This window comes from Physella acuta, unplaced genomic scaffold, assembly GCF_028476545.2.
Source record: "Physella acuta isolate Inbredline_101_S28 unplaced genomic scaffold, ASM2847654v3 ptg000062l, whole genome shotgun sequence".
NCBI classification, from domain to species: Eukaryota; Metazoa; Mollusca; class Gastropoda; family Physidae; genus Physella; species Physella acuta.
The window spans coordinates 149,060-172,950 of record NW_026731582.1 but is presented as its reverse complement, the minus strand read 5'-3'; the positions used below and the strand labels follow the sequence as shown (position 1 = coordinate 172,950).

Here is a 23,891-nt window from a genome sequence, read left to right as displayed (position 1 = left end):
TCTCGAGATTTAGATAGGGGTGCGTCATACCCCAGTCTGTTTTATCACCCGACCTAGCGACGCCATAGACGAGATGAGGTATCATCAATTTACACTTCATTCCAAGCATTAGATGGGGGGTGTCCACCTCAGTCTGCCTAACATGAAATCTTTAGTTGAGGGTGTATCACGCCCCAGGCTGCTTCATCGAATATCACCCGACCTAGCGACGCCATTGACGAAATCACGTATCACCAATTTATACCTCATTCTAAGCATTCAGCGTGTCTGTTAGTTGAAGGGTGTCCACCTCAGTCTGCCTTACATGAAGTCTGATCATAGGGGGCTGCGTCACGCCCCAGTCTGCTCTATCACCCGACCTAGCGACGCCATTGACGAAATCACGTATCACGAATTTACACCTAATTCTAAGTATGTTAGTTGTTGGGAGGGGGGGGGGTGTCCACCTTACATAAAATCTTTTAATAGAGGGGTGCGTCACGCCCCAGTCTGTTTTATCACCCGACCAAGCGACGCCATTGTCTAGATCACGTGACCACCACCTACGCCTAATTCTAAGCATTCAGCGTATCTGTTCGTTGGGGGGGGTGTCCACCCCAGTCTGCCCTACATGAAGTCTTTAGTAGAGGGGTGCGTCAAGCCCCAGCCTGCTCTATCACCCGACCTAGCAACGCCATAGACGAGATAACGTATCACCAATTTACACCTCATTCTAAGCATTCAGCCTGTATGTTAGGTTTTGGGGGGGGGGGGGAGGTGTCCACCTTACATGAAGTCTTTTAATAGAGGGGTGCGTCACGCCCCAGCCTGCTTTATCATCCGACCTAGCGACGCCATTGTCGAGATCACGTGACCACCACCTACGCCTCACACTCCGCATTCAGCGTATCAGCCAGCTCATCAGGGGGACGCAACTCTATCTGGAAGTTATGCGGCTTCCCGTCCACCCTCAGCTGCTTGGAGTACATGTTAAACGCCGCACCCAGGGACAGCGCCATCTTGCGGCCGTTGTGGGAGGAGTCACAGAGGAAGGCGTGGCAGGTGGCCGAGCGTGACCGTGACGACAGCTCGCGCACGACGATGCAGGTGAAGACACGCCAGTACTTGATGTCCTGCACGCCGTAGGAGATGAAGTCGATCGGCATCAGCCCCAGGGGAGCCGAGCCCTGGACCTTGTTGCTCTTGTGCTCGCGAAGGTCAAGGCCTTTAGGGCTGACCACGACGTAGAGTAGCGGGAGCTCCGCCTGAAAGGTATAGGTTTTGTATTATATTCATCATTAAACGAATTCGTGGCTTATTCAACTGTTAATATCTTAAATAAAAAAAAAATGGTTGTCTCCCTTTATTTAGGGTAAGTTCGTGTTTTATTAAAACGTAATTTAATCATAAATAATTTGCGTTAAGTAAGTAAAGTATTCTTTTGAACCTTTTGGTTCATAAAACAGATTGCAACTGTTTCAGACTTTGGCATTTGGAGGGATTGTATAGTCAGCAATATGCCAAGACAACTTTACTCTCCATATCGTGAGTCAGGATTCAACTATATCTCGGTGGACTCGCTGACGTCTTACTGATTGGAGCACAGAATCCAAACTCGAGACATTCAGTTTAGCAGTCGAATACTCTACGTTTGGACCATATCGTCCCTTGCAAATTTTATCATGTTTTTTTAAAGGAGGTCTATTGTTATACATTTTGAACTCACAAACTACACGAGCCACATGACCGCTAAATCTCATCCTTAAATCATGTTTGGTGTTTGTATTCCTCTAACGCCAATGTTGGAACACCGAACCACCAGAGTTTCTTCCAGGCGTCTCTTCGGAGGGGGGGGGGGGGGGGGGGGGGAGGGGGGGGGGGCGGAGCTCCTCCCGAAAAATGTCTATCGCCCCCCCCCCCCCCCCCCCAGCCCCAAACAATGTAAAATTTCTATAGAAAATATATACTTTTACCAGTGTCCATTCCGTCACCCTAGGAAATTATGGTCCGCCCCACCCACGAAAATTTCAGGTTCCCTCACCCCTTCCTAGGAGAAAAAACTCTGGAAGAAACTCTGTCAACCCTTTCACTCCAGTCCATACAACATGATCTCACCTTCGCCTTGTCGTCAACCTTTGACCTAACCGCCGCCACCATCTCGTCCACCGGTTTCCTCACGTGGTGCAGGCCACACACACCAGACACCACACGGTGACCCAGGTACTTGACCACAAACACCTGAGGTAGCTTGTCCACAACGACGGCAGAGAACTCGGACCTAAACAACCACAGATTCAGGGATATGTTACACTTAGATCTAAACGACAACAACCACAGATTCAGGGATATGTTACACTCGAACCGAAACGACAACAACCACAGATTCAGGGATATGTTACACTCGGACCTAAACGACAACAACCACAGATTCAGGGATATGTTACACTCGAACCTAAACGACAACAACCACAGATTCAGGGATATGTTACACTTGGACCTAAACGACAACAACCACAGATTCAGGGATATGTTACACTTGGACCTAAACGACAACAACCACAGATTCAGGGATATGTTACACTTGGACCTAAACGACAACAACCACAGATTCAGGGATATGTTACACTTGGACCTAAACGACAATAAGCACAGATTCAGGGATATGTTACACTCGGACCTAAACGACAACAACCACAGATTCAGGGATATGTTACACTTGGACCTAAACAAAAACAACCACAGATTCAGGGATATGTTACACTTGGACCTAAACTACAACAACCACAGATTCAGGGATATGTTACACTTGGACCTAAACGACAACAACCACAGATTCAGGGATACATTACACTCGAACCTAAACGACAACAATCACAGATTCAGCGATATGTTACACTTACACCTAAACGACAACAACCACAGATTCAGGGATATGTTAAACAGCACTGTAGCATTTCTTGTTTCAAGTTATAAACAGTTTCATTTTTACACATATCGTAAGAAAATTATATAACAATATAAAACTTCATTTTTTTGCTACGAGTAATGAAAATGTTTAACTTAAACATCACATATATTGTAAGAATATTAGATGAGAAAATAAAACTTGATTTCTAGCTGCGAGTTATGAAATTGTTTAACTAAAACACGGATATTTAATCTTTTTTTTAAAAATAAAACTTAAAGCACAATGTTTTAACCACATTAACGATCTATGGCTATTTAATCTTTTTGGATTAAACTTAAAGCAATATGTTTTACCATATATTAATATTATTCATGGCTATATAATCTTTTTAAAATTTAAATTAAAGTAATATGTCTTAACCACAAACATCAAGCATTAATGGCTTTCAATTAAGTTTTCAATAAACTGAAAGCAAATTATTTAGCTAAAACATTAAACATGGTAAAGCAACAATGTTATAATATTACTTCACAGCATATAATATGGCCTGATATGAGTAAATTCAGCAAATTTAATAATGTAATATCCCCCAGACATTGGGATATAAGCCCGAACAAAGCTAGCGAAACTTTTGTTTTTGTTGATTGATAGGCACATTAGAGTTTGAACTTTGTTTTAGATATTTTATGTACAGACTTGATTTTCTATACATTATAATATTAATTATAGATTAATACCTTTATTAGACTTCGTTCTTAAACTTACTTAAAAAGTAGATTGTAGATTAATGATATGAATAAATAAAAATTACTGCATTCTAAAATACACTCAAACGCAATGAGTAGGATTTAAAATTTTAAAATATCGAAAAACGTGCATTAAAAATATCGGCTGTTGTGTAGTTTAAAGAAGATCTTCTTTAGGCTTAAATAAACACATCGACCTCTCTGATCCTTATCTTTTCAACTCCACGGTTACAACATGTGCCCAATAGACCAATTATTCTTACACAATTTAGCCCTCATCCTTTTTTAACTAGCACTTTTGGTTTATTACTAACTTCAAAATATTTGAATTAATAATATTTAGTGTGAAAAGCTCTAGGAAAGTAGAACTATATTATACATAACAGGTTGAAGCTATTTTTAATTTAAAACTGAGATCCTAAAACCATCGATCTTTTCACGTGATTAGTGAACAATAAATAAAAACAGAACATTTTAAATACACAGAACGCTCTTAAGTTTTTTTTATTCTGTGTTTGGTTGTAACTAGAGTTTCTTTCAGGCGTCTCTTCCGAAAAAATGTTACCGCCCCACCCCCCCCCCCCCCCCCCCCCCGATCGAAATAAAATTTATGTAATTTATATAGAAAATATAAACTTTTAACAGTGTGCGCCCCCCCCCCCCCCTGAAGAAAGTCTACCGCCCGCCCCCCAGAAAATTTCAAGTGCCCCCCCCCCCCGGAGAAAAAAGTCTGGAAGAAACACTGGTTGTAACATGTCATTAAAAATAATAAAGGATTGTATTACAACGTATTTTGTAATGTCTTTATATACTTAACAATCGATGTAAATGCATGTATAATGTTTATTGTGTAATTAATTGTTTCTACATGTGAAAATGTCTTATTGTTTTAATAAAAAAACGAAGGCGATTTATGACTGTGAATAGGGTATAAAGGGAGATTAGTGTCATTTATTTAATACAAGTTGCGCTACTCTTCAGATAATTATTTTTTTGCTAATGAACAATACGTACCTTTTGTTTAATTATAAATGATAATAATCAAGATAATGCTATAATTAATATAATAAAATGATACGAGGTCTACTAAAATTTCGATCCAATGTTTTCGTATTAAATTAAAATAGAACCTAATTGTTTTTTAGAAAAATAAACTAACAAACTTAACGCTGATATTTATTCTTTTATTTTATAAACTTTTGAAATTTGTGTTAATGTACTTTCTTTTCCTAGACGCCCCTGAACATATTTACCTTATTGGCCATGATAGATCAGTACGTGATTACAGAGACCCTTCTCCCACAGTCGTTTCTATTTCTGTCCATGGGTGGCTACAGTGTGAACTTTTGACTCCGCAGCACACTAAACTAAGCAGTGAAGAGAAACCTAGTTTGCACACCATATTTTAATCTAGTTCTTATGCCATTTTTTTTTCCCTTTGATTATTATATATGCAATTGATGTTCGTTGATCATGTCTTTGATGCTATGTAAAATCTATCAAATATATTTCTATTACTGATTTAAATGTTTAAAACAATTGAATTAATAAAAACAAAAAAAAATCTACCCCTCCTCTCTCCCCCTCTATCCACTTTACCCCCAGACATGATAACCCCACAATCCCTTTAACTGTTCCAACGACCCCACCACCCACCGCAACATCAATATCCAGAACTTATTTAAAGTTCTAAATCTTGTCTCTTTCCCCTCATCTTTCACACTGCAACCTTTTGAAAACTCAATGCGACCACTACAACACCCTTTCAACTAGTCAACTTTAGTTGTTTCCCTACATAGAAAATGCTTCACTGTCCCATTGACCCTCTCTGAAAAATTTCCTTTCCTCTCCCCACCCAGACTTCTGACACTTTCATTTGACCTTCACCCCTTTTACTGTCATCCTTTGCAATTTTTTTTTATAATCAAATACATTACATCATGTAAATATTCATTATGTACATTTGCAAAACCTTTCGTTTTCATTTGGTATTCAAAATGATGTTTAAAAATTTGATGTTGATGTACTTGTTTTAATTGCAAATAAAAGTATTTAAAAAAAATGGCCGCTTTCATGTGTAACAATTCACGTTTCTCAGTAAGGGGGCTTATAATATTCAAACACTGTTAGTTAAACTGAACCAATAGCATTTGCTTTTTTTCACTTGACATATTGCAATGTTCGCAGGTGGTTTTGTAGTCAAATTAAACCAAATTTTAACCCACTTCTGATATTGAAAGACATTAAACTTTCAATCTTGTTAGTCCAGAATTAAACTACCTAGTCAAAATCATGACTTGGACGAACCATGTTCTTATGACTTGATGTCAGTTTTGCAAGAAAATGATTAAGCTTTAGATCATGTTATTCATGTATGGTGTTAACTTATTAAAAAATGCAAAAAAAAAAATAAAAAAATGGCCGCGTCATGTGGATAAAATGTAAGATTGTTGTAACATTTAGCGTGAACAACAGCGCCACCCCTGCGAATTTGAGTTTTTACTCAAGGCCTTCATACAACAAGCCCCATGGCGTGCTGGGCGGTAGTGTAGGCCATGGGTCGGCAACCTGCGGCTCTTTTGATGCCAAGATGCGGCTCTTCAGCTCCATTCGCACATATTAATAATTATTCTAGTTTCGAAATTCTTAAAAATATTGTCCTGCAACATTCAGTGATGAACGATATAATGATAATATATAAACAATAAACACTCGCTATTCTATTAGAATATTTATTTACTCCATAATTCAATGTACTTTCTATTAAATTGGCCATCCCGAATCGAAACATTCAACTTCATATTAGATACTAAATACTGGATGTTACAAAGAAACTAAAAGAGCTAAATGTAAAACTGCAAGGAAAAGAAAACCAAGCCTATGCCTTGCTTGAAAAAGTTGATTGTTTCGAAAAAAAAAATTTTTGTTGTTGAGGACACAGAGAGTGATAAATTACTTAATGCTAATTTTAACATGAATTACTTCAGCATTACAATAAATAAAATGAAGGATGGGTTCACTGAGAGATTTGAGCAATTCAAAAGAAATGCGAGTACACTTTGACGTTCATAGTAGACCCTTTTAACACAAAAACAAATGAGATCAACATTGAACCATTTGGAATTGATACTGGTTCGTTTCATATGAAATGGCTGGATTTGAAAAATTCACGGAACTCAGGAAAAAGTTAGGAGATTTTGTGGTCTAGAAAAACATGCACGTTTCGCTGAACAACTGGACAGCTCTAAAATAAATGCACCGAGTTGAGGCACTATTATGTGACGCATGGACTATTCTCCCAGGATACTACAATGAAGTAAATAAGTTAGCATTTTGATTGCTGACGATCTTCGGGTCAACATATTCATACGAGCAAGCGTTTTCTTGCAAGAATATAATAAAACGTAAAGAAGCCAACCAGTGTTTCTTCCGGGCATTTCTTGAGAGGGGCTGCCCCCCCCCCCCCCCCACCAAAGAGAGCCTACCCCCTCCCCCGGGACGAAGTGGAATTTATAAGGAAAATATATACTTTTAACAGTTTCCGCCCCCTCGGAAATTTTAGTCCGTCCCCCGCAAAAATTTCAAGTGCCCCCCCAGGAGAAAAAAAATCTGAAAGAAACACTGAAGATAACTAACAAATAAAAAATCTTGAGGCGAGAAGTTATGAGCCAGGTTTAAACAAACTTTCGAAAGGCTTGCAAGGTCAAACTATTGTAAATATTTTCAATAATTATTGTTATATAATTTGATTACTGATTTTATTATTCTTGCAGAGCTGGTTAAAATACCATAATATGTTTGATAAATTTTGTACACTCGAACAGCTTTAAAAATAAACTTATAACAGGAGTCGACAACCTTTTGAGATGGTAGAGCCAAATGTTACAATTTACAAAATTTCCCCTTCTTTAAAAGAGACACTAACTTTGTTATTTCAATATTATGGTATTTTATTAGGATTAGGTATATATATATATATATATATATATATATATATATATATATATATATATATATATATATATATATATGTAACTAGGGTAGTTACCATACTATGGTTAACAACGTATTACAGTCTGATGCAATAGTGCAGATGGTAGACTGATAACGAACACAAAGCCAAGGCGTATTTTGGGAAGCGATACGATAGAGCTGCGCAGTTCAACAGGCTGATGTAACGTGTGGAAACTATTACATGTACGTGGGAGATATATAAGACGACGTATTGGAGTTGAGGACAGTTGAGAACCCAGTTGGTTATTGAACGGTGTAGACGTGTGTGTTATGTGAGGATAGGAATTATGGACACGTGCATTCTGTTATGTGAGGACTAGTGAGGACAGTGGGGGTCAGTTGGTTCATTGTATTCTTGTGGAACATTGATGCATTGTTATGTGGAGCATTTCTATTGATTCATGTAATAAAGAGATCAATGTAAACCTGCATTTCCGAGTATCTATATTGTGATCGATGTTGTGTGCTGGTCAAAGGTAGCACGAGTAAATACACTCGGTAACATTTGGCGCTGTCAGCAGTGAAATCGGTAACATTTGGCACTACAAGCAAATAGACTCGGTAACATATATATATATATATATATATATATATATATATATATATATATATATATATATATATATATATATATATACATATATATATATATATAATTTACAATAAATAGCTTTTAAATATGAAATAATATTTATTCATATAAAAACATAAACATGTTTCACAGAAAATATGCTAAAGTATTTTAGAATAATAACCCTACTAGAATAATAAAATTAATAATCAAATTATATAACTATAATTATTGAATACTATTTACAATAGTTTGGCCTTGCATGCCTTTTGAAGCTTTGGTTAAATCTGGATCGTGTCTTGTTGTTTTCAATTTCAAGCACGCCTTTGTTTGTTAGTTGGTTTCTTACTGTACTTTTCATTATATTCATGCAAGTGAACGCTCGCACGTATATGTTGACCCGAAGATCTTCAGCACTTCAAATGTCAACTTCTTCACCTCACTGTAGCATTCTGGAAGACTATTCCATTCGTCCCATAATAGTGCCTCATTTGTGGAGCGTAACGTGCATGTTTACTGAACCTTTAAATCTTTTAATTTTCTCTCGAGTTCTGTGAACTTATCATTCCATAAGTGTTTTGTTTTTAAATCCAGCAATTGCATTTAAAGCGAATTAACATCAATTCCAAATGGATCAATGTGGATCTCATTTGTTTTTGTTTAGAGAGGATCTACTATGAACTTCAGAATACTTGTATTTGTTTACATCTCTCAGTGACTTTATTTTTAATTTTGTTCATTTTGTTTATAGTAATGCTGAAGTGATTCGTATTAATAGTAGCATTAGTTTTATCACGATATTTTTTTCAGATCTTTCGAAATAAAGTAATTTATTGCTCTCCATATCTTCAACAAAAAGATGCGAATGTTTTTTTTCGAAACTATCCACTTCTTCAAGCAAGGCATAGGCTTGGTTATCAACTATGAAGTTAATTGTTTCAATTCGGGATGGACAATGTAATAGTACATTGAAATGGGGAGTAACTGAAAATTCTAATTGAATAGCCAGTGTATATCGTTCATTACCGACAGTTATAGAAAACATTTTCATGAGTGTAAGTTAATCACTCACCGTAATATCACCGTTAATCACTACCGACGGCAAGTGGCGCTCTCGTGAACCCGATAACACTATCGACGGGGCGCCGCGTACGGCCCCTAGCTCGGTTTAATTATCGAATGTCGAAATGTCGTTTTGTAGTGTGCTCCTTAAAACTAAGGTAGGCGCTTAGTGCTCACGGGATAGCCCTGGGCGCCAAGTCGCACAGTGCAGTGACTCAATTTAGTGAGCGACTATAGCAATCCATTGTATCTATAGCCTATCGCGTTGTTTGAAATGAACGTATTGTTGCTCATCGTGTCTATAGTGTACAGACTAAAAAAAAAAAAACGAATGTAGGCGCTATAGTGCTCGCAGGTGAGCCCGGGGCTCTTCGGGTCGCACAATGGACAAGGTGCCGGCGGTTGCGTCTGTTGCAGTTTTGCTGCTGAATATAGTAGTACCCCTTACGACTTGGCAATACAACACCCGATTAACGGATGCCAAGTACTAACATAGCCGCTCTGGAACTCTGGGCGCCAAAACGTGTATTGACAAAAAAAATGCACTAACTCGGGCGCCGCCCATAAGAAATTTTAATTTTTTTTTCCGCAGAAGTTCCTCTCGGGAGTATTTTCATTAATTTGTTTTTGCATATATATATATATATATATATATATATATATATATATATATATATATATATATATATATATATATATATGACAATGTTGGCGGCTCTTTAACAACTTGTAAATTTTGTAAATTGTCACTTTTGGCTCTTCTGTCTCAAAAGGCTGCCGACCCCTGACTTAAAACAATCTCAGATTTTATCCACATGACGCGGCCCTAAAGGCAATGTGTTCAGGTTAGGACAGGGGTCGGCAACCTGCGGCTCGCGAGCCGCATGCGGTTCTTTTGATATCAAGATGCGGCTCTCCAGCTCCTTGAACAAGTACTAATAATCTTAATAAAAAAATAAAATATTTGAAATAAAAAATATGTTAGTGGCTCTTTAAAACCAGGGAAATTTTGAAAACTGTAACTTTTGGCTCTTCCGCTTCAAAAGGTTGCCGACCCCTGGGTTAAGAGCAAAGGGTGTATTCAACTTCAAAAGTTTTAACAGCTTATAAAATAAAAGAATAAATGTTAGCGTTAAGTTGGTTAGTTTATTTTTCTCAAAAATATTTAGGTATTATTTTAATTTAATACGAGAAAATTGGATCAAAATTTTAGTAGACCTTGTATAACTTTATTATATTAATTATAGAATTTTCTTGTTTATTATAATTTATAAGCAAACAAAAGGTAATTATTGATAATTGTCAAAAAGGTAACTATCAAAAGAGTAGCGCAACTTGTATTAAATAAATAAAACTGACCTCCCTTTATACCCTATTCACAGTCATATTTCTTTTTTTTATTAACCCATAATTTTTATAATTTTTTGATATGGTTTAGCTTTTGGGCACTGAATGAAGGAATTACTACGGATTTTTTTTTTAAATCAATACTCTTTTAAATATCGATTTTTTAAAAAACGTCCCATAAATGGGACGCTAGCAACGAACGGCCCCATGTACATTTATTGAAAAATAAAATAATTTATCACGAAATATGGCTAATCTCGCGAAAATTAAACTGTATACTGATTTTATATTGTTAGACCAATGATTACATTGTTTAGGACAGCTAAAAATAAAGATAATGATCAATTGGGTTAGCCATACCATGGTCTAATATGCAGAAATTTTGCTCAAAAGTCTAGTTTTCTTTCAATGTAGCATTCATCAAAGTGAACAACACTTGGAAATAAGTAAGCTCTGACTAGTACATCTAATTATACACACATGATCACAAATATTGCTATTATTCATCGAAATGGTAATATAATTGAATATTAATAATTGATATTTTGGGGGGCGTACTTGAAATTTTCAGGGGGGGGGGGGGGGACTTAAATTTCAGGGGAAGGGTGGACATTGGTAAAAGTATGTTTTGCATATAAATTCCATTTTTTCTGGGGGCAGAGCCCCCCTCCCCCCCCCCCCTCTCCGAAATGATGCCTGAAAGAAAATCTGCCCTGAGTGAATTTGCAAAAGACGATCCGGTCCAGTCCCAGATGTCATCCAGCCATCTTCTCTTTTGTTACCCTCGCTATTCCCCCCCCCCTCACAGGCGTACATTAGGGCATCAGACATTTTATTTCTAGGGCACAGATCTGTCTCTGGGGGCTTGTATTGAGTGTTCATGGCTCTCATCCATGTTTGCACTTCACTATGCGAACATCTCCCAATCTAACACCAGGAATCTCCTTAAAAAGTTAACACAGTAAAACTGGTATCGGGAACCTTTGGCGGGGAATATTATTGGGGCATGACAACTGTACACAGCTAATTCACAATTCTGCTATATGTAGCTTGAGCTCTCTCATATGAAGAGAGTTAACCAACCCCCATGACTGAATCACTTCACCTCAATCGTGACCATTGTTATTATTCTGGTTTGTTATACTTTTAATATCACGCGCTAGTAAATTTACAGCAATACTAAATTAGTTTGTATTCAATCGTATTAAATACTTCAGTAAGTGTAATTCTGAATACTTAAAAATAAAATGTAAGTTTTTCAATGTTTGCAATTTTTTAATACATTAATATATAAGAAAATATAGCTCAAGGTCATAATTAAATATCTATAAATACTACTTAACACCCTAAAGTCAACAGTTAACAAAGTCAACAATTGTTTCACCATAATTAACCATTTAACATAAACATTTGCAACTGTGTTTATTGCTAGTGTCAAATAAATGTGACGTTTGTGTAACAATCTACATGGGGCCATTCGTTGCTAGCGTCCCACTTATGGGACGCTTGTTGTACACTTGATATAATGAAGTAATAAAAAAAAATTGTTATTCTTAAATTTTTATCAGATAGAAATATGGTACTGCTACAAGTTTCAAATGTATTTTGCACTTAAAATGTTAATATTTTAGAAGATATACATTCTCCTGTGCGCATGTGTTTTTTTCCCGCCATTTTGACAAGTCCTGCAAATCCGGCACTATAACATTTTTCTAAATTAATTTTTTTCACAAAACATACACAAATTCAATAGTCTAACCATTTTCAAATACAATGAAACATAATTTGTGTTTTAACTAGTTTTTAATAAATTTTAGCAATTTTTTTTACAAGCGTCCCATAAGTGGGACGCTAGCAGAATATGGGTTAAAACAATAAGACAACATAATTTTCACATGTAGAAACAATTAATTACGCAATAAACATTATGCATGCGTTTACATCGATTATTAAGTATATAAAGACATACAAAATACGTTGTAATACAATCCTTTATTATTATGAACGACATGGGGGGGGGGTGTGGGGTAGGGTTTGGGTGAAGGGAAGGTGGGAGGGGGTTATCGTCCTTAACGAGCTACTGATAGGCGTTTTAAAGCAATTATTTTCAGTGGCAGCATTGGTACTGTCAAATTCACAAATTATGAATTACTGAAAAGTAGAAAATAAAACAACTAAATAGCGGCATATGAAACGCCGCGGGTCGGCTCGTTAATAATATTTGTGCATGGAGCTGTAGAGCCGCGCCTTGGCATCACAAGAGCCGCATGCGGCTCGCGAGCCGCAGGTTGCCGACCCCTGTATTACAACAATCCAGGGGCCGGCAACCTTTTGAAGTGGAAGAGCCAAAAGTTACAATTTTCAAAATTTCCCTGGTTTTAAAGAGCCACTAACATTTGATGACAAAAAACGTGGGTACGTTCACCATCAAATTTCCAAAATTCGTGTGTTGTGTGCTTTTCGCTTTAAAAATCGCTTTAAATCTGCCCGACCCACGTTTTTTGTCATCCAATGTATGAACAGTCATCACAAGAACCTGCACAGCTCGAGGAAGCACAAAATCTACCAGCAGTCATTGGAAGATCCCCTAGGGTCGGAAGAAAAAATTATTTTCCACTTTTTAGTCCACAAGAAAAACGTGGTTTTTTTTAAAAGTTTTTTTTAAGTATTTTATTTTCTCCTTTTTAGTCCGTTGCTACACATGAAAAACGTGGTTTTTAAAAAGTGTTTTTAAAGTATTTTATTCAGAAGTCTACTATTGCATATTGGTATAACCAATCCTCATGACACAACGATTTGTTCAGTTCAACGCAGTCAACACGAATGGAATGGACACCCACAGGTGTGTAGCTACCGTAGCTGGCGTGGAGATCTACTCACGAATCACGTGATGGTCTGGGGTTGTCAACAAACACACGAACTAAAAATCTTGAGCGACCGATACGCTTTAAACAGAGAAGGGGCGTAATTTAATTAAGCTAATTTAGGTATCTAATTGCTAGTTTTTATGATTGCATCTGAAATTGTTAGGCAAAAATAGCCTGCATGCCGTATTTCAGATCTCTAGAGCAATCAGAAGTGGGCTAATTTTCGTTGTCAATTTTAACAACAAACAAATCCATAAACAAACGCGAAGCTGAGTTACGAAAAACGTGGTAAAAAAAAACGTGGTAATAAAAAAAAGAATTGCACACCAAGTGAAAAGTTTCTCTTTCAAACCTGACGGTCTATGGTGCAAGTGAAGTAGAGTTCACTTGTTTCTGTGACCTCGGCATATGAAGAGATAGTGTGGTCAGCACTATGCCCAGCCGCCTTTACTTTCCCTAACAGGAGTTAGGTACCCATCAGAGTTGGGTGGACTCAAGGACGGTCTACTGACTTGAACTCGGATTCGAACTCGAGACTAACGGGTTAGCAGTCCATCTCTCTACCGCTAGACCACTCCGTCCCACACCAAGTGAACGCCTAATAAAATGTGTATAAAAGTGCGGGATATTATTAGTAATTTATAAATTTACATGCGTTTTTGAGAAATCATGTCCTCAATTTTAGGGTCCTAGGGGCGTAATTTAATTTAGCTAATTTAGGTCTCTAATTGCTAGTTTTTATGATTGCATCTGAAATTGGTAGGCGAAAATAGCCTGCATGCCGAATTTCAGATCTCTAGAGCAATCAGAAGTGGGCTAATTTTCGTTGTCAATTTTAACAACAAACAAACAAATCCACAAACAAACGCGAAGCTGAGTTAAGAAAAACGTGGTAATAAAATAAAATAATAAAAACCCAACCTTCCTTCTTTGAACTAGTCTCTAAGGATGTCATTTACTTGCGATTTAGTGACCTCCAGCTGCAGTTCATCTGGGCAACTGGCCACATTTGCTTCAAATGTTTTGAAACAGTCTCACTTCTTATGCCTTTGAATGCAAGTCAGAAAACCGCTACTGAAAATAAACCTGGAGGTCTTTGATGATCTTGCATGCAAATGACCTGGGGCACAGTTGTTGCTTCAACTATGAAGACTTTGCACTGCTAAAAGTGCGTCCAGTTGTTGGCCTGTACTCGTTCCAAAAACATGGCAAGTTTGGTTCTTAAGGCTTTTAGGTGGGTGTATAGATCAGAAACTAGATTTCCCTCTCTTGTAGTTTTAGGTTCAGAAAAGTTAAATGACGTTATGTTTACAGCAGAGGCCAATTTCCATACTTTTCATCAGGCATTAATAGCAGCGGCTTGCTTTATTTTCCAGAGAGTCACCTATTTCCTAGGGGTCGGCGTGGTCGAGTCGGTAAAGCTCATGGTTGCTAAACCGAAAAGTCTCGAGTTCGAACCCTCGGGCAGATGAGGCTCGTTAGCTGGGGACAGCCACTCTTCTAGGAGAGACAACTCCAAAATTAAACAACTGCTTTGTAGTTTGTTCTTGGTTGGACAAAGGCTATGGAAGCAAATCCAAAAAGAAAAGCAGGCTGAAATCGGAGTCAATGGCCTCAATGGCGCATAAACAGTTGACACGTAACGCTTAATTGTGTTGGAGGCGTGGTCGAGTCGGCAAAAAGCTCATGGTTGAAAAATTCGAACAAAGACTCGAGTTCAAACCCAATGGCAGATAAATCTCGATCCCCTTCAACACTAATAATTAAGAACGAAGAAGAAGAAGAAAGACCTATTTCCTTTCTTAACTAAATATCCTGCTCAGAACTTTCTCACAACTTAGTCATCTTACTGGTAAATCTTGCGATTCTGTGTTTGTATCTTTCAACATGTCTCCGAACTATATATAGTTGAGCCCATGTGACAATGTGACCTTATTAATTCACCATCTTCAACACAAGATTCACTACACTGCGTATGTCCATATATTAAGCACACAAAGCTTGCTGGTGAAAAATACAGTGCAGGGACATTGGTTGTACAATGTTGTTCTCATTACACATCTGCTCGGTTGTCCAATCAAGCCTTTCTTTATGCCACTTTCCTCCATCAACAGTCAGGTAACTGAGGTTAGTCCAGTCCAAGTTATAATCAGCAAATGTTTTTTTACCTCATTGAATATATCCTCTCCGGTAACAGTGCCATACATATTATGTAGGGAAGCCAGCTCTTGTGTTAAACCGTGGTAAAAAAATAAAAATAAACTTATAACAGGGGTCGGCAACCTTTTGAGATGGTAGAGCCAAAAGTTACAATTTACAAAATTTCCCCTTCTTTAAAAGATATATATATATATATATATATATATATATATATATATATATATATATATATATATATATATATATAGGCACCCCGTCAAAAGAGCACACGACAAAAGAGCGCAAAAATTAATTTTTTTTTTTTAAATTAGGTGGAGGTCGAGTTATCTTTCTTCTACAGTTACAAAAAACACGATAGTCGGCAAACGTCTTTGAAAAAAAAAATGTACAGACTATAGCTCGAGAGACCGCCAGACATATAGACAACTTCAAAGACGCAGGGGCGGAACTACAGTGCCGCCAGACACCGCAATGCGTGGGAGGGGGGCAGACCGATTGGGGGCCCAAAAATCCTGGCTAAATTATTTTTAAAAAAAATGTAAAAAAAAAAATTAAAACAAAAAAAAAATTAAATTTTTTTTTTTTTAAATTAGGTGGAGTTCGAGTTATCTTTCTTCTACAGTTACAAAAAAACACGATAGTCGGCAAACGTCTTTGAAAAAAATGTACAGAATATAGCTCGAGAGACCGCCAGACATATAGACAACTTCAAAGACGCAGGGGCGGAACAACAGTGCCGCCAGACACCGCAATGCGGGGGGGGGGGGGCAGACCGATTGGGGGCCCAAAAATCCTGGCTAAATTATTTAAAAAAAAAAATGTAAATTTTTTTTTTTTTTTTTAAATTAATTTTTTTTTTTTAAAATTAGGTGGAGGTTGAGTTATCTTTCTTCTACAGTTACAAAAAAACACGATAGTCGGCAAACGTCTTTGAGAAAAATGCACAGACTATAGCTCGAGAGACCGCCAGACATATAGACAACTTCAAAGACGTAGCCTACCTTTTTACTTTTAGTGGCGTCGATTAGGAGAACAAAAAAGAATTGTTATATTGTTTACATTATTAAATATATATATATATATATATATATATATATATATATATATATATATATATATATATATATATATATATATGATTGTGTGTTTAAACTACTGGCCTGGACTCTACAAAAAATATAATTAGTTATTTCGATGTCATACATTTATAATTGCGTTCATTTTTACTTTAACAACTGTATCAATAAACTTGTGAAAGTTTAAGTTATCTCCCTTTAGCGAAGCATCTGAAGTTTTTGCCGGCACGCTTTGAAATCGGGCTGGGGAAATGTTGCGGCGACTATTCTGGTCTTCTAGACGACCGGAAAAAGTCGGCACTATTGATGTAGATGTTTATCGGCACTTTCTAGTCCCCTTCCCTTGAACCTTCCCAACTCTCACCCCTCCCCCCTCACCCCCCTCTCACCCCTACCCCTCACCTCTACCCCTCACCACACCCTTACTCTTACAATAAGATGTAATGCATAGATTAACGAACCGTCTATGAACTACTGAACTGTAAACTGACCACTTCTGCACATTTTGTTAAAGACACTAGTCAGTAGTTGTTCATTTACCTGATGAAGTATTTTGTTGACGAGTCTAATTCACACAACAAGGAAGGTAAGGCTCGTCCTTATATTATTAATTGTTTTATAATTAGTACACGTATTAATTGAACATTAGTTATTAACACTAAATACATTAAAGTTAATCAAATTTAGGATACAATGATCTAGCTTTTAAGCCTTAAAACAACCAAAAGATCTATATCACCTTTGAATGTATTAATGTTTAATTTCATGTTTAGCCCGTAACGGGGAGAGGTTATATTCGGTTATAATATGGGTGGGTCTTTGGCAGTGTTTCTTCCAGACTTTTTTCTTCGGGGGGGGGGGGGCACTTGAAATTTTCGGAGGGGGGGGGCGGGCACTGTTAAAAGTATATATTTTCTATATAAATTATATAAATTTAATTTCTTTCGGGGGGGGGGGGGGGGGGGCGGGGGGTGCGGACCGCACCGGGTGACACCATTTAGGGGGGTGACACCAAGGCAAAAAATAGCAAAATATATAGAGAAAAACTCGAGGGGGGGGGGGTGCAAATCGAAAGTTTGAGGGGGGGTGCAAATCGAAAACTTGAGGGGGGGGGGGGTACAAATCGAAAACTTGAGGGGGGGGTGCAAATCGAAAATTTGTCCCTGGGAAGGGTCTCTATGCCTCTGGGGGGGTGACACCATTAAGTGCCGCACCGGGTGACACCCGACCTCGCTACGCCACTGCACCCGATATATATATATATATATATATATATATATATATATATATATATATATATATATATATATATATATATATATATATATATATATATATATATATATACATATAGATATATATATATATATATAGGGGCCTAAAAAAATTTTTTTGCGGGGGGGCCATTTTTTTCTAGTTCCGCCACTGGCGCAGTCAATTAAAAAAACACATGTTGTATGCTAACGAATATGACATGTTTAACACTTGTTTTAATTAAACAATCGCCGAGAGAACAACGTCTTTATTTATATATTATGGTTAATATGTTATGAATGCAGTTTGAAAATAGTTCTAACCCAAGTAACATAGAGAAGATCGAATCACAGAAAGGGAATGTTGTCATACCCTAATCCACAGAACGTTGCAGGGATAACAATTCCTGATAGAATATATATTCTATATATATTATCGATAAAAATTCCAGAACCTCTTCAAACGTCAACAAGAGGACAAAATTTCGTCTTGTAGGATTGTGGGACTGACACTTACAGAATGATCATGTTCGGAACAACGAATAATATCAATCGTCAATACCAGTTTTTTTAGTTTAAGAAACTGAACAATTAGTTTTTTTAATGAAACAATAAAGAGTTAACATCAAACAATGCCTTCTGATCTGAGTTAATTTTCTTGTTCCTATTTATTAGATGTGGTTTTTCGATTTTTAGTTTGCGCTCTTATGTCGGCGCTCTTTTGTCGGGAAATTAGTGCGCTCTTATGTCGGCGCTCTTATGTCGGCGCTCTTTTGTCTGCGCTCTTATGTCGGCGCTCTTTTGTCGTGCGCTCTTTTGACGGGTCACCATATATATATATATATATATATATATATATATATATATATATATATATATATATATATATATATATATATATATATATATATATATATATATATTAAATTTAAAATAAATAGCTTTTAAATATGAAATTAATATTTCTTCATATAAAAACATACACGTGTTTCACAGAAAATATACTAAAGTATTTTAGCTAACCCAACTAGAATAATAAAATTAGTAATCAAATTATATAACTATAATTATTGAATACTATTTGAAAACTGATCCTATCGAAGAGACAAAAACCGAAGAATTTCCTTCTAATGGAGAACCCCTAGAATTGATAGCTGATCAGCAAGAAACCGTTGATTCAAAAAAGAAAAAGAAACGCAAAAAGAAGAAAAACAATGTTTGTAATGGAAATAATGAAAATTCGGAAGAGAACGTTTCTGCAGCTCAAATTGAACTTATTGTCAAGGATTTAAATTCAGTCAAAATTTATGCAGAAGAAGCGCAAGAGGAAGATGCAGATGATGGAGATGGAAAGAAAAAGAAAAAAAAAGAAATAAAAAGAGGAAGGCCAATGTAGGGGGAGGAGCAAACAAACAACAGACTGTGCCTCCATCAATACCAATAGTAGAGCTTTTTAGCCCAGGAAACTATCCTGTTGGGGAGATCATGGAATACCCAACAGAGCAGGATAATCGTACTGCTAAAAACAGAATGACAGATGAAGAGAAAAAGATGTTGGATAAATCTCACAGCCATTTGTATGAAGATATGAGATTAGCAGCAGAGGCCCACAGACAGACCCGAAAATATATGAAGTCAATTATTAAACCAGGAATGACCATGTTTGATATTTGTGAAGAGCTAGAAAGCACAGCCAGAAAGTTAATCAAAGAGAATGGATTGGAAGCTGGTCTAGCTTTTCCCACTGGCTGCTCCCTGAACCATTGTGCTGCCCACTACACACCTAATGCTGGTGATACAACTGTCCTTGGTTATGATGATGTTTGTAAAATTGACTTTAGAACCCACATAAATGGTCATCTTGTGGATTGTGCCTTTACTTTGATATTCAACCCAAAATATGATCAGCTACTATTGGCCGTGAAAGATGCAACCAACACAGGTGTGCGTGCTGCAGGTATTGATGTGAGGCTGTGTGATGTTGGTGAGCAGATACAGGAAGTCATGGAATCATATGAGGTGGAGCTTGATGGTAAAACTTATCAAGTTAAGCCAATTAGAAACTTGAATGGTCACTCTATTAGTCAGTACAGAATACATGGTGGAAATACTGTGCCAATCGTCAAAGGGGGTGAAGCAACCAGAATGGAGGAAGGTGAAGTCTATGCTATTGAAACCTTTGGCAGTACTGGCAAAGGCCATGTACATGATGATATGGAAGTCTCTCATTACATGAAAAACTTTGAAGTTGGTCATGTTCCGCTCAGGCTTGCCAAGTCTAAACAGTTGTTGAATGTCATCAACCAGAACTTTGGGACCCTGGCTTTCTGTCGACAGTTGTTGAATGTCATCAACCAGAACTTTGGGACCCTGGCTTTCTGTCGACAGTTGTTGAATGTCATCAACCAGAACTTTGGGACCCTGGCTTTCTGTCGACAGTTGTTGAATGTCATCAACCAGAACTTTGGGACCCTGGCTTTCTGTCGACAGTTGTTGAATGTCATCAACCAGAACTTTGGGACCCTGGCTTTCTGTCGACAGTTGTTGAATGTCATCAACCAGAACTTTGGGACCCTGGCTTTCTGTCGTCAGTTGTTGAATGCCATCAACCAGAACTTTGGGACCCTGGCTTTCTGTCGTCAGTTGTTGAATGCCATCAACCAGAACTTTGGGACCCTGGCTTTCTGTCGACAGTTGTTGAATGTCATCAACCAGAACTTTGGGACCCTGACTTTCTGTCGACAGTTGTTGAATGTCATCAACCAGAACTTTGGGACCCTGACTTTCTGTCGACAGTTGTTGAATGTCATCAACCAGAACTTTGGGACCCTGACTTTCTGTCGACAGTTGTTGAATGTCATCAACCAGAACTTTGGGACCCTGGCTTTCTGTCGTCGCTGGCTGGATAGGCTGGGCCAAAGCAAATACTTAATGGCGCTGAAAAACTTGTGTGATGCTGGAATTGTGGATCCTTACCCTCCTCTCTGTGATCAAAAAGGCTCATATACCGCTCAGTTTGAGCACACTATCATTTTGAGACCCACCTGCAAGGAGGTGGTATCAAGAGGCGAAGACTATTAAAAAGCTGTACTGGAAAACTACAGAAAGAATTGTCAGTTTTACATTGTCCTTTCTTTATAGAACTTAGTCAAATAGATATTGAAGGGTGTAAAATAGTTAAGTAAAACGGTGAAGAATTTAAGTTTTCATATTTTTTCATTATCATTTTAAAAGTTGCTTTATTTAAGTTAAACATCCAATAATTTTGATAACATAGTCTTTGCAGAATGAGAAAGAAATGTTGAGTTAAAGCCTATCAGATTTTTTAAATCTGGAAAAAAAAACTGATGTTTTATTCAAATAATTTCCAGGCTTTGATTACAAATAAATTGTTTTTTACCTAATTTATACTAAATGTTTAAAAGGCAATTTTACAATAGAAAGCCAATTGAATTTCTAAATTTCTTTAGTAAACTTAATTTTTTTTTTTTTGGAATGGATGTTAAATGATGATATTTTAGGAGTAGTGGAGGCAAATACTCATGGTAGTTAAAATTGTCAATGTGAGCATTCAGTTGCTTATTACAAAGTCAAATAAAGGGCTTAGGTTTTTTTTATTCTCTACCTGGTGTCAGTGTACAGAAATGTAAATTATTTTGAAATTTCAAAACTGCAGTGCACTGTATTTATTTGAAAAACTAAATAAATCTTCAAACAACTAAAAAAAAAAACCCATAAAAAATTGTTTGGTCTTGCAAGCCTTTTGAAGGTTTGGTTAAATCTGGATAATATCTTGTTGTTTTTAATTTCAAGCACGCTTCTGTTTGTTAGTTGGATTCTTACTGTACTTTACGTTATATTCATGCAAGTGAACGCTCGCACGAATATGTTGACCCGAAGATCTTCAGCACTCCAAATGCCAACTTCCTCACCTCACTGTAGCATTCTAGAAGACTATTCCATGCGTCTGCGTCCTATAAAAGTGCCTCATTTGTGGAGCGTAACGTGCATGTTTTACTGAATCTCTAACTCTTTTAACTTGCTATAGTGTTTTGTGAACTTATCATTCCTTAAGTGTTTTGTTTCCAGCTATTGCATTTAAAGCGAACTGACATCAATTCCAAATGGCTCAATGTTGATCTCATTTGTTTTTGTGTTGAGAGGATCTACTATGAACTTCAAAATACGTGTATTTGTTTAAATCTCTCAGTGAATTTTGTTCATTTTTTGTTTATAGTAATGCTGAAGTGATTCGTATTAATAGTAGTATTGGTTTTATCACGATATTTTTCAGATCTTTCCGAAATAAAGTAATTTATTGCTCTCCATATCTTCAACAAAAAGATGCGAATATTTGTTTTCGAAAATATCCATTTCTTCAAGCAAGGCATAGGCTTGGTTATCAACTATGAAGTTGATTGTTTCAATTCAGGATGGACAATGTAATGGTACATTGATATAGTAACTAGAAGTTCTACTTAAATAGCCAGTGTATATCGTTAATTACCGACAGTTATATAAAGCATTTTCATGAGTTTATAAATCATAAAAATGATTATCAATAGTTGTGCATGGAGCTGAAGAGCCGCATCTTGACTTTGAAATAGCCGCATGCAACTCGCGAGCCACTGGTTGACGACCCTCGACAATCTCAGATTTTATCCACATGACCTGGCCTTAAAGGTAAAATTGTGTATGGACGATTGGTGTTAGACAAGGGAACATCGTTTATAGTTTTCAAAAGCTAATAAAATAAAAGAATAAATGTTAGCGTTAAGTTGGTTGGTTTATTTTTCTCAAAAATATTTAGGTTCTATTTTAATTTAATACGAGAAAATTGGATAAAAATTTTAGTAGACCTTGTATAGCTTTATTATATTAATTATAGAATTTTCTTGTTTATTATAATTTATAAGCAAACAAAAGGTAAGTATTGATAATTGTCAAAAAGGTAACTATCAAAAGAGTAGCAAAACTTGTATTAAATAAATAACACTGACCTCCCTTTATACCCTATTCACAGTCATATTTCTTATTTCTTGTATTAAAACAATAAGACAACATAATTTTCATATGTAGGAACAATTAATTACACAATAAACATTATACATTTACATCGATTGTTAAGAATATAAAGACAATATAAAATACGTTGTAATACAATCCTTTATTATTTTTAATGACATGTAACAACCAAACACAGACTAAAAAAAAAACTTAAGAGCGTTCTGTGTATCTAAAATGTTCTGTTTTTATTTATTGTTCACTAATTACGTGTAAAGATCAATGGTTTTAGGATCTCAGTTTTAAATTAAAAATAGTTTCAACCTGTTATGTATAACATAGGTCTACTTTGTTGATAAACACATTTCTATCCAATTCACATATTTTGTTGTGGGCATTGTAGGCCTCAACATACAAAGTGTATTTCTGATATTTGTATGCAAAAATGTTACGATATAAGTCTATTGAATTATGTAAATCATTTCATTGTGAACAAGATTTGTACTCTCATGTATATATATATATATATATATATATATATATATATATATATATATATATATATATATATAGGCCTATATATATATATATATATATATATATATATATCCTAATATTTAAAAACCCATGTGCGCGCTTCTTTCTCTCTCTCTCTCTCTCTCTCTCTCTCTCTCTCTCTCTCTCTCGGTCTGCAAAATATTTTCGCAGCATATCACATCAGAATCTTCAGCGATATACGGATAACTTGATACGGACTTTTGTTGAAAATAATATGGTAGATGTTTTAAATGTATAAACAAAATTTTATTTAAAGTGGAAAAATAAAAAGATAAAGGCATATTCGAATGTAGAAAAACAGTTTTAATTATGCAACAGGTAAAGTGTTTATATTTGTGAAAAGATG

The 23,891-nt window shown here is 36.4% G+C and overlaps 1 protein-coding gene and 1 pseudogene across 1 annotated transcript; one reads left to right on the top strand and one right to left on the bottom strand.

Annotated features, from left to right (window-relative positions):
• Positions 1 to 855: 855 nt before the first annotated feature.
• Positions 856 to 18,511, bottom strand: LOC131949608 (uncharacterized). Its single transcript, XM_059311456.1, has 3 exons — positions 18,501 to 18,511; positions 2,095 to 2,257; positions 856 to 1,244 (listed from the first exon to the last, which is right to left on the bottom strand). The coding sequence occupies exons 1-3, from the start codon at positions 18,509 to 18,511 to the stop codon at positions 861 to 863; spliced, it is 558 nt and encodes a 185-aa protein (XP_059167439.1). The 3' UTR covers positions 856 to 860.
• Positions 18,512 to 19,064: 553 nt separating this feature from the next.
• On the top strand, positions 19,065 to 21,156 carry LOC131949600 (methionine aminopeptidase 2-like; annotated as a pseudogene).
• The last annotated feature ends 2,735 nt before the right edge of the window (positions 21,157 to 23,891 follow it).